The 11,931-nt window shown below is 50.4% G+C and overlaps 2 protein-coding genes across 4 annotated transcripts in view; one reads left to right on the top strand and one right to left on the bottom strand.

Moving 5' to 3' along the window:
* Positions 1-235: 235 nt before the first annotated feature.
* The window catches only part of LOC116544601 (leukocyte immunoglobulin-like receptor subfamily B member 2), a 72,562-nt gene continuing 60,866 nt past the window's right edge, over positions 236-11,931 (bottom strand). Inside the window, exon 12 of one of the 2 annotated variants that reach the window (XM_032271092.1) lies at positions 236-421. In XM_032271092.1, the coding sequence (XP_032126983.1) occupies positions 300-421 (122 nt within the window). In that variant the 3' untranslated portion in view covers positions 236-299. The remainder of the gene's footprint in view (positions 422-11,931) is intronic. The other variant, XM_032271091.1, reaches the window with a different exon arrangement.
* Positions 4,261-9,265, top strand: RPS9 (ribosomal protein S9). Of its 2 annotated transcripts, none has more exons than XR_004265976.1 (4): positions 4,261-4,986; positions 5,177-5,299; positions 7,912-8,343; positions 9,012-9,262. XR_004265976.1 is itself a non-coding variant. In XM_032271114.1 (4 exons), the coding sequence occupies exons 1-4, from the start codon at positions 4,890-4,892 to the stop codon at positions 9,187-9,189; spliced, it is 585 nt and encodes a 194-aa protein (XP_032127005.1). In that variant the 5' UTR covers positions 4,261-4,889; the 3' UTR covers positions 9,190-9,265. The 2 variants fall into 2 exon arrangements, 1 of the variants encoding a protein (XP_032127005.1); XM_032271114.1 differs by having other exon boundaries at positions 7,912-8,098; positions 9,012-9,265.

The raw sequence follows: 11,931 nt of genomic DNA, 5'->3' as shown, positions 1-11,931 counted from the left end.
GGGGGTTTCACCATGTTGACCAGGATGGTCTGGATCTCTTGACCTCGTGATCCACCCGCCTCGGCCTCCCAAAGTGCTGGGATTACAGGCTTGAGCCACCGCGTCCGGCCAGTCATCTCTATTTTTTTAAAAATTTAAATTAAAAAAATATAACAATAAAAATAAGAATGGGACTTTGAATATAAAGGAGTTTTAGAAATACTTTTACCAATTAATTTGCTTATATATTTATTTTTATTGCATGCATGCATAAGAGTGATATATAACAAATTATACATCTAAAGTCTAAAAGAATTATTTCAATAAATGTAACATAAAAATTCTAAATGAAAAACACACACACACACACACACACACACACACACTCTGTAGGTACCATGTTCAAAGTTTGGCTCCTGCCCTCCACCTTCACTGGCAGCATCTTAGAAAAACCAAACCGTTGCTCATTTGATCTTGATAGCTTCCTAGCTCATCCCCTGCCTTCTATGCTTGCCCCTCTGTTGTCTGTTTGCAACAGAGCAGGCAGAATCATCGTATTAAAAGATAAGTCAGACCCCTTCACAGCTTTTGTCTAAAACTCGCAGTTTTCCATCTCAGAGTGAAAGCCAAAGGCCTCGCTTTGCAGATTCCTCATGAACTGACCACATGCATCCTTTTTTTTTTTTTTTTTAAAGTAAGACTTCAGCATTTTCATACTTCAAGCATCCTCTTCCTAATTTTTTTACTATCTCCACTAATGAGTATAAGCAATCTTTTTTTTTTTTTTTTTAATTTATTTTGAGATAGAGTCTTTCTCTGTCGCCAGGCTGGAGTGCAGTGGCAAGATCTCAGCTCACTCCGCCTCCCAGGTTCAAGTGATTTCCCTGTCTCAGCCTCCCAAGTATATGGGACTATAGGTGCACACGACGATGCTCAGCGAACTTTTTGTATCTTAGTAGAGATGGGGTTTCACAATGTTGGTCAGTATGGTCTCGATCTCCTGACTTAAAGTGCTGGGATTACAGGTGTGAACCACTGTGCCTGGCCATGAGTGGTTTAAACTATCATTTTTAAATCAAGGCCGGCTGAGACAACTTGGAAATTATAATTTCTCCTAATACACTACTTTCTAAGCATATTTTTAATATACATAATTATTTTTATTAATGCAAATTGTAGCATACTATACACAGTCAGCAGCTTGCTTTTTTGATATGCCTAGGCTTGCCTCATTTTTGCAAACAGCTACATGCTTTTGCGTCCTACAGATGGGGCATAATTAGATTTTATTACTCTTGTACAAAAAAAAAAAGGAATTCAGCTTCCCAAGCATGCCCAGCTGGTCCCTGGCAACCCATGATGGAAACCAAGGGTTCCTTTTATATTACCTGTGGGCCTTTCAGAGCAGAAGGGCCAGAGGGCTCCAGGCTGAGTGAAAGGGAGGAAGTATGAGGGGGTTTGTGGAAGAGAGGCCCGTGCCATGTGATTGGACCATGCTTCTGAAGAGGATCAGGGTGAGGCCCAGTCTCATCAGCTGACCCTTGAGCAACAAGAGTCTGAACTGCTCAGCTCCACTTACTGCAGATTTAAAGAAGTAAACGTCACGCAGCATGCCTACCTCTCCTGCTTTGCCTTTTACCTCCTCCACCTCTGCCACCCTGAGACAGCAAGACCAACCCCTCCCTCCCTCCTCCTCCGCCTACTCAGCATGAAGACAAGGATGAAGACCTTTATGATGATCCACTTCCACTTAATGAATAGTAAATGGATTCATGTATTTTCTCAAAGTTTTCTTAATATTTTCTTTTCTTTAGCTTAATTCATCATAAGAATAGAGTATATAATACATATAATGTACAAAATATGTGTTAATTGACTATGTTATTGGCAAGGCTTCCAGACACTGAGTAGTTTTTTTCTCTCTGAGACAGTGTCTCGCTCTGCCACCCGGGCGGGGGTGCAGTGGCATAATCTTGGTTCACTGCAGCCTCAACCTCCTTGGCTCAAGCAGTCCTCCCACTTCACCCTCCCAAGTAGCTGGAACTATGGGCTCATGCCACCACATCCAGCTAATTTTTCTGTTTTCTGTAGAGACGCGGTTTCGCCATGTTGCCCAGGCTGGTCTCTAAGTGATCTGCCCACCTCAGCTTCCCAAAGAGCTGGGATTTCAGGTGTGAGCCACCATTCCTGGCCCAGTAGTTAAGTTTTGGGGAAGTCAGAAGTTACACGCAGATTTTCTTTTTTGTCGTTGTTGAGCCAGTCTTGCTGTCAACCAGGCTGGAGTGCAGTGGCATGATCTTGGCTCACCGCAACTTCTGCCTCGTGGTTTCAATAGATTCTCCTGTCTCAGCCTCCTGAGTAGCTGGGATTACCGGTGCCTGCCTCCATGCGTGGCTAATTTTTGTATTTTTAGTAGAGACGGGGTCTTACCGTGTTGGCCAGGCTGTTCTGGAACTCCTGACCTCATTTGATCTGCGTGCCTCGGCCTCCTACAGAGTGCTGAGATTACAGGTGTGAGCCACCTTGCCCGGCCCATATAGAGGTTTTCAGCTGAGCTGGAGACCAGTGCCCCCAGCCCCCTCATTGGACAGGAGTCAGCTGGATGAAGCACCTTCAGTATACAGGGCTCTGGTCTGGTTCTCTTTTTTTTATTTTAAATCATCAAACCCTATGAGGAAAGTCCTGTTACTTGCTCCCATTTAGCATTCTTGAAGAGGCTAATTTGCCTAAGATCAAGAGCTGGTCAGTGACAGCTGAGGTTCAAACATATGTTTTTTGACTTGAGAACCTACAGGCTTAACCACCATTACAAAACCATCTCTAGTCATGAGGCACCTGGAATTTGTGGCGCTTGGACTCCATCCTGAAGGGAGTGAAAACTTATGGAAGGGTTTTTTTCCTTCTGTGTTTTCCCCTTCCTGATGAAAAATGTGTGTTCAAGATACAAAAATGCATAAAATTTGGCCGGTCGCAGGGTAATCCAAGTGTAATCTCACACCTGTAATCCCAGCACTTGGGGAGGCTGAGGCAAGCGGATCACTTGAGCCTAGGAATTCGAGACGAGCCTGAACATGGTGAAACCCTGTCTTTAAAAAAAAAAGCATAAAACAGAACAAGGTGGTTTTTAAGATATGGAAGTACAATGCAGATGATAATAATGGCGATGGGAGCTAACACAGGGCGCTTTCTTTGTGCCAGACACTCCCCTAAGCACTTTAGATAGACTCAGTCCTCACAAGCAAGTTTATGAGGGAGGCACCACTGTCATTCCCCGTTTCACAGCGGAGGACACTGAGGCACAGAGTGATTGGGAAACTTGTCGAAGTCACTGCAGCTAGCAAGTGATGATGTGACATTTGAATCCAGACATCGAGATGGTGTGGATGCCGTGGAAGAGAAAGGGGTGGGTGGGACCGCTTCCTGAGGAGATACTGCCTGCCTGCCGAGGCAGCGGCGTACAGAACTGAAGAACACAGTGGAGACAGACCATCGCATCCAGTGTGGAGAGACGGGTATACAAAGACAATAACCAGACTAAATATGAAAAGAGAACTCCAGGCGGGGCGTGATCACTCACGCCTGTAATCCCTGCCCTTTGGGAGGCTGAGGCGGGTGGATCACTTGAGGTCTGGAGTTTGAGACCAGGAGTTCGAAACCCCGTTTCTACTAAAAATACAAAAATTAGCCTGGCATGGTGGTGGGCGCCCACACTCCTAGTTACTCGTGAGGCTGAGGCATGAAAATCGATTGAACCAGGGAGTCGGAGGTTGCAGTGAGCCGAGATCTCGCGCCGCTGTACTCCAGCCTGGGTGACAAGAGAGAAACTCCATCTCAAAAATAAATAAATAATAAACTACTGATACTACTATTAATATTTCTTAAGCGAGAATTTGATAATAGTACCGTTTGGTGGGAGGGGCGGGGCACCTTCTCTGAGAGTGCTCCGTAACACAAGTATATACTGAGGATTGAGTAAATACATTTAAAATTCTTAGTATGTGCCACACAGCGTTCCAGAATGCCACATTATTGTTAGTGATAGAAATAGTCTCGGCTGGGCGCGGTGGCACACGCCTGTCATCTCAGCACTTTGGGGGGCCAAGGCGGAAGGACCTCTCGAGGCCAGGAGTTCGAGACCAGCCTGGGCAACGTAGCAAGACGCCGACTGTACGGGGGAAAAAAAGTTACCCGCGCGTGGTGGCGTGTACCTTTAATCCCATCTACTCCGGAGGAGGTGAGAGGATCGCTCGAGCCCGAGAGGTTGGTCGGGGCTGCAGTGAGCAGAGATCATGCAACTGCACTCCGGCTTGGGCGACAGAGCGGGACCCTGTCTCAAAAAGAAAGAGAGAAAACCACAGTCCAGAGGTGGAGAACGAAGGTTCTCCCCACTGCTCAAGTAGCCACTCCTTAGCCGGAAGAAAGCTAGTCGTCCCAGTTTGGCACGCCGCTCTAGCCCAGACTCACATCTCGACTGCTTCTCCGCCAGCCAACGCCTCCTCTGATTGGCTCAGACGTGCGTTGTGCGTGATAAGGTCACGAGGCGCCGCCGTTACTATAAGAGCGCAGCTGTGTCGCGTGCGCGTCTCTTTCCCAGTGACCGGGTCCTGTAGTTAGGTGAGGTGTCGTGATGTGCTTTCTGGCTAGGGTTTGGGTTGGATGTTCGCGCGGGCCTTCCGAGCTTCCATGAGCAAGCTAAAGACATTAGGGATCAGAGCAGTGTGGCTGAATGGGAAAGCGGCACGGTTGTTGGGGCGGATACTGATTATGAAAGCTTTTGAGGTGCTTCTCGCGAGATCCAATCTGGGCGCCGAGAGGTTTTGGCACAGTCGTGAAACTGCGCTGGCGCCACCTAGAGCCTTCATTTTCCAACTTTCTTTCCGCGCAGGCGCAGACGGGTAAGCGGAGCCAGCATGCCAGTGGCCCGGAGCTGGGTTTGTCGCAAGACTTATGTGACTCCGCGGAGACCCTTCGAGAAATCTCGTCTGGACCAAGAGCTGAAGCTGATCGGTGAGTGACCAAGCCTTCCGAGAGGCGGTTAGCACGTGGATGACGGTGCCCACGTGCCCAATCTAGTCTGCCCTCTAAATTTGGCACTGTTCGTGGTTTAGAAAGCTTTTGTATCCAAAATTGCCAGCCTAGTTTTTGTACTAATCTCCGATACTAAACTTGTCCATCCCGTTCTCCCCACCATATGCAGGCGAGTATGGGCTCCGGAACAAACGTGAGGTCTGGAGGGTCAAATTTACCCTGGCCAAGATCCGCAAGGCCGCCCGAGAGCTGCTGACACTTGACGAGAAGGATCCACGGCGTCTTTTCGAAGGTGCGTATGGGAGCCCACAGCAGAGGGATGGACCGCAGGGCTTGTGAGGTTCATTGTCCCTTCTAGTTCCTCTGTTCCAATGATGGGAGTTGTGTCATTGGACAAACAGAGACAGGCTTTCAACTTGGTGAGGTTTTTTTTTGTTTTTATTTATTTTTTTAAAGATGGGGTTTCACCATGATGGCCAGGCTGGTCTTGAACGCCTGACCTCAGGTGATCCACACACCTCGGCCACCCAAAGTGCTAGGATTACAGGCGTGAGCCACTGCGCCCAGCTTAACGTGGTGTTTTAATGGGACTTGTGGAGTAGGAAAAGTGGAGCTGGATCAGTCTTTGCCCTGTTTCTTAGCTGTGTGGCTTTTGTTACCCAGTTCCTGGACCTTCAGTTTAGTAACGACCAGAGCTAAAGAGAGGCCTGGCACACTTGGGCATCTGCCTATATCTTTATAGGATGTCGCAAAAACAATTCTGATCATGTGGCCTCTTTGCTAGTGGTGAGAGTAGACTGTGAAGTCGAATTTTTGGAATGAGTGATGGTGATAAGAGTTCACATTTGCTTGCTTATTTTTTTAAAACTTATTTTTGAGACAGTCTCACTCTGTTGCCCAGGTTGGAGTGCAATGGCAGGATCTCGGCTCACTGCAACCTGCGCCTCCTGGGTTCAAGCAGTACTACTGCCTCAGCGTCTCAAGTAGCTGGGATCACAGTCATGCGCCACCATGCAGAGCTAATTTTGTATTTTTAGTAGAGACCGGGTTTCCCCATGTTGGCCAGACTGATGCTTGCTTTATTAAGCTGATGAAGGACATTCAGGTAGCATTTAGCAAAGGCCTGAACAGGAGAGAATCTGTTAAATGTCTCAGGGAACAGCATTTCAGGTTATGACTTTGGGAGGGTATGCAGATCATATAGACTTTGGCTTACTTTACTAATTGTGGTGAAATAGACATTAACATGAAAATTTGTCACCTTAACCATTTGTTTTAAGATCTCGAGTTTCTGCTGTGAGATGCAGTGTTGCTGGAGTGCTTTCTACAGCAGATTGGCACGACCAAGATTGACATTAGTATATCCTGAGACACTGCATTTGCCTGAGCTTGGGTAGTCATGATTTATGGTGAAAAGCAGAGTCTACACCTGAGCCCTGACTGTTAGGCATGAGAGAGTGGTCGTCCATATTGGACATCAAGAAAGCCCTGGAGCATGCTTAGCCACAGATTATCACAGTGCCCCAGGCCTGCAGAGGGTACAAGCTTCCTTTTCTTTTATTTTTTTTAAATAGGGACAGGATCTTGCAATGTTGCCCAGGATAGGATGGTTTCCAACTCCTGGCCTCAAGTGATCTTTCTGCCTCAGCCTTGCAAAGTGCTGGGATTACAGGTGTAAGCCACTGCACCAGACCCTTTCATTCTTTTTCTTAGATTGTAGGCCCCTTTGACAATTTCATGAAAGTGCTGGAGTTGCCACCCCCAAGGTTACTGCTAATTGGATGGGAGTTTATCCCAGCGTCCTGTGGCGAGTGGGCTATATAGCTGGTTCTGGTTTTAGGGAGGACTTTGTTAATACAGAGCCTAAGAGCAGTGAAACTTAGTTATGTGAGAAAGCGCTGCAGGTGTCTGACGGTTATTTGTGGTTTTCCAAGGCAGAAGTGAAAGATCCCAAGGGGTAGACAGCTCTTCAGGTAGGTACACTTTCTAGTAACTGAAGCCATCTAGCCTAACCAGGGACAGGAAGCTTAGCCAGCTTTGATGTTTGCTCTTTGGTATAGTCGTGCCTTGATTCAGGTCCAGTATTTCCTGCTAAGATATATGACTAGCAAGATTCTGAGTCTCATCTGTTAGATTGAATAGCTGTTAAGGTTTGGCTGCCAGTTAATAACCAACGGAGGCCGGGTGAGAGAATCACCTGAGGTTAAGAGTTCAACACCAGCCTGGCCAACATGGTGAAACCTCATCTCTACTAAAAATACAAAAATTAGCTGGATGTGGTGGTGGGCGCCTGTATTCCCAGCATATGAACTCTTAACTAACCATTGTTTTGTTAGGGTAGTGGGAGCTTAATCGCAGCTGCACTTGGTCTTTTGCAGACTGAGTCCTTGTAAGGAAATCTTATTTAGTCTTGCTAAGAATGTGGAGCAAAGGATGTTATTCTCAGGTGCATTTGCCCTCCTGTCTCCTGCCAGGTTACTATGGATGATAGCCATAGCCTGGTTGTGTGTGTGTGAGATAGGGTTTCACTCTGTCACCCAGGCTGGAGTGCAGTGGCTCCATCTCAAGTCACAGCAACCTCTGCCTGCGGGTTAAAGCGATTTTCCTGCCTCAGCCTCCTGAATAGCTGGGATTACAGGCATGCGCCAACAGCCTGGCTAATGATTTGTCTTTTTAGTAGACGTGGGGTTTCGCCATGTTGCCTACTACTGACCTCAAAGTGCTGGGATTACAAGCATGGTTTTGACGATGACCTGGGTCACAGTGACTGGTGCATTGAGTCTTATCAGACTTACCCCTGCTTGCTAATGCGGCTGTGCCTCACCACCACGAATGGAGCCTAAGAGGAGGAGCCAGGATTTGAACCCCAGAAGCTGAATCAGTGCTTCCTTCCACTCTTCCCAGGCAATGCTCTGCTGCGGCGGCTGGTCCGTATTGGGGTGCTGGATGAGGGCAAGATGAAGCTGGATTACATCCTGGGCCTGAAGATTGAGGATTTCTTAGAGAGACGCCTGCAGACCCAGGTCTTCAAGCTGGGCTTGGCCAAGTCCATCCACCACGCTCGCGTGCTGATCCGCCAGCGCCATATCAGGTACCACCTCTTGTGGGCGTCGGGATCTTCCTCCATGCTGCCCTCTGATGGTTGCCCTCACTAAGCCTGCTGTCCCTATCTCCTGCAGCCCTCGGAGGTGATGGGTGTGAGCTCACCCTGAGGGTTCAGATTCACCCTTGCACACAGCACACAGCTCACGTCCCAAAAGCCCAGCGCAAGGGTCACTGCGGCTCTAGCCGTACACCTTGTGAAGGCCTCTGCCAGGCATGTGGGCAGCTGGACAGGTAACAGCTCTTGGCCTCCCCAGTGGAGGGAGAGAACCAGCCTCCTCGCTTGGGTGGTGGGTTCAGCTGTCTCCTGGGCTCGCCTCTTAAGTCAGTTCCAGACCCTATTCCGTGATTGCATTCTGGGTACTTGGGGTGCCCTTTCTGTAACGTGGCACCATTGAGAGGGAGGAGCTGTGCAGGAAGAGGCCAAGATGTTTACATTTAGAATCTCCACCTCAGCCCTTCACTAACTCTGTGAGCCGTGGGCAGAGCCTTCTGTGTGATGCCTTCATTGTGGACGTAGCCTCGGGTTGCTGTGTTATGGTGGGCATTGCCGCTGTGCGTGGTAAAGCTCAGTGCCATGTGTGGGGTTGAGTGTTTCACACTCTGGGTGTTTAATGGCCACCACATTTGCTTTGTGATCTTATGTGGGATACTTTGGAATTTCTCCTACTAAATGTGGTTGAGAAACTCATCTAAAGCATTTTTGGGGGTGAAGGTGATGCCCTAAGACCCTGGACTCACATGAGGCCCACAGGATCAGGAGCGGCCTTCCGGCAGTGCCTGGATGTCTGCAGCCCTAGCAGCAGCGTGGCTGCCTCACGGGCCGAATGGAGAGGAGAGGCACCTCCGCTGGGCTTGCTCCATTTCTCCCCAGTCCACTTAACTCCTGTCCCCTCTTCCAGGGTCCGAAAGCAGGTGGTGAACATCCCGTCCTTCATTGTCCGCCTGGATTCCCAGAAGCACATCGACTTCTCCCTCCGCTCTCCCTACGGGGGTGGCCGCCCGGGCCGCGTGAAGAGGAAGAATGCCAAGAAGGGTCAGGGCGGTGCTGGAGCTGGGGATGATGAGGAGGAGGATTAAGCCCACCTGTCCCCCTATTGGGTTCGTGAATTGCCGAGTTTTCCTGCTGAATAAACAGGATTAGCGCTTTATATAATTGGTGTGTTTGTGTCTCCTCCTTGACTCTTAACTCTGCTCTGACCTTGCTGCCTTCTCTAGGAAGCTCAGGGGACAGCTCACTCACTTCTGGGTGTTGAGATGCCCGGGAATGCCTACCAGATGGTGGGCCCTGGCCTCAGTACAGTACGAGAGACAGTATTTTGGGAAAAACAGCACCAGAAGGAAATTCCAAGTAAGCCAGCATTTGCATATAGTATAGAAGGGAGTCATTTCCAGGCAGGGGAGGCAAGTGGAGGTGGGGCCTGCCCTGGCTGTTGGCCCTTTGACCCTGACCCCAGGAGAGAAGTGGAATGGGAGCTGAGGCCGGCCTGGTTGCTGGAGAAGGTAGACTGTGTTAGTGGTTGTTTGGCTGGGCAGCGCTTCACAGAACTGCGGGCTTGTGTCAGAGCTCGTGATGTGGGTGATGCTGGGCAAGTTCCCAGCTTTGTCTTCACTTGCAGGGGAAGTGGGTTAGTGTAGGGGAGGGTTGTTGAGGAACTCTTCCTCCTACCCACGTTTGGTGTTTCTGTAGACTCATGGTCAGGAGGTTAGGCTTCCGTTTTCTCTGCCTTGTTGATGAGCTGTGTCAGGATGGGTTTGGTTTCTGAGGAAGTGAGAAACTTGAAATCCTGCAACCCTCTCAGGCCCTAGTGGATGGGGTCCTTGTCTGGAGGCCTTCAGTCTTTGAAGGTCAGGGCAGCTTCTATACAGGGACAGCTCTGGAACGCAGCTGAGTTCTGTAAACCCTGCGGAGAAGTCTAAGTCCATTGCAGCTTGCTTGAGCTAGGTGGTCAGCCCTTCTCTCCGAGTTGCCGCTTGGGGAATGATGGTGGTCTTGTTGGACGTTCGTGGGGCCAGCTGCTGCACCTTCTGGGGTCACTGGTCTCTGGAGCGTGGGGTCTGGGTCTTGTCCTGGCCTGGTGGATGGCCAGAGCAGCGGACTCACTGGGCTCCCCGGGAGGAAGAGAGTGCAGTTGCCTCTGGTCTGAGAGCTGGTGGCTCATCTGGGTGCAGCTCACGTCCTGTGGAGTTCCAGACGCAGCAGCCTGGAGGGAAGGGAGGGGGAGGGGAAGGATGCAGTTCTGCTGTGGAAAAGTCTATGGGCTTGGGAAGGAAAGGATGCGCTCCCTGGGGTCTTCATCTTCAGGGCTCTTCCTATAGAGGCAGTGAGTGGGAGGATTACAGGTGTGAGTCACAGTGCCTGGCCTGCTGGGTCTCCCTTTCCTGGTGAGCTCCTTAGACCACTGCCCCATCTCATTCCCTCCCTCGTCCCTCATCACCAGGGATGACCCTGAACCCAGGGTCCTGAGCAGGTAACAGGATGGGGACTGGGCAGGGGCTTCTCACCTGCAACCAGGATATTGGGTGGGGGTGGCAGGGGCCAACCTAGGGCAGGAGATGTGTCCACCTCAGCATCTGTGCTGGCCCCCTGGGTGTGGCTCACAGGGCCCAGGAGGAAGTCGGGAATGTGCTGCCCACATAGGCACTGGGGGGTTCGGAGCCCCTGGTCCTCATCAACGCAGAGCTGTCAGATCTGGCCTCAGTGACGCTGGGGGCTCAGGCTGTCTCCAGTGAGTTCCAGCGAGCCTGGCTGTGCTGAGGGAGGGCTGTGGGCTGCCTGTGTGCCCCTGAGAGGAGGTGACTGGTGTTAAGGGGATACATTCTGTGGTCCACACTCTGTGGGGAGAGTTCTCAGGGTCTCAACTCCATGTCTTCTGCCTGTGGTTCTGGCCCAAGAGGTTAGTGTCACCAACCACCCTATGTCCACCTGAGGCTTCCCTGAACACACAGCAGGGAGATGGGCAATGAGGTGGTGCTTGTGGCCCTGCCTGTCATGGTCCCTGGCAGTGCAGATGAATTAGACCACTGAGCCCACAGAGCCTGGAGGGGAACAGCCCCTCCCCCAGGGCCTTGCTCTGCTCCCCCTGAAGGATGGGGCTGAGGGGAGAGCAGGCTCTGGGGGCCTTTCAGACCACATCTGAGTCACGTTTGACTCCCCCACGCTCTGCCTGCCTCCACCTTGCCAAACCCAAATCCAGGGTGACCCCTGTTCTAGCACAGAGGCCAGAGAGGGCAAGGCCTTAGGACACAGCCCAGTCACGGTTCTAATTCTAGACGCAGGTGCCTTCCCTGTCCCGATCTCTGCATCTTTTCTCTCATCAGCCTCACGATCAGGCGAAGTTTATTGAGCGGTTACCACATCCAGGCTTGCTGCCAGGAGGAGGGGAGTGGTGGGCGAGGCCCGTAGGATTCCTGCTGGACCCATGGAGCCTGCATTAATGAAGTGTGGACCCAGTTGCCAGGTGACGTGCTGATCACGATTCTTTTTGTTTTTGAGACGGGGTTTCACTGTGTCTCAGGCTGGAGTGCAATGGCGCAATCTAGGCTCACTGCAACCTCCATCTCCTGGGTTCAAGCGATTCTCCTGCCTCAGCGTCCTGAGTAGCTGGGACTACAGGCGTGCACCACCACGCCTGGCTAATTTTTGTATTTTTAGTGGATACCAGGTTTTACCATGTTGGTCAGGCTGGTCTCAAACTTCTGACCTCAGGTGACCTTCCTGCCTCGGCCTCCCAAAGTGCTGGGATTACAGGTGTGAGCTACCATGCCCAGTCAAATAAAGTCATATTTAGGGGGAAAGAAAACTAAGAAAATTTGTTTCCA

The sequence above is a fragment of the Sapajus apella genome, unplaced genomic scaffold (assembly GCF_009761245.1).
Source record: "Sapajus apella isolate SASKATOON/1434 unplaced genomic scaffold, GSC_monkey_1.0 scaffold224, whole genome shotgun sequence".
Lineage (NCBI taxonomy): Eukaryota > Metazoa > Chordata > Mammalia > Primates > Cebidae > Sapajus > Sapajus apella.
This window is presented reverse-complemented; position numbering and strand designations above follow the sequence as displayed.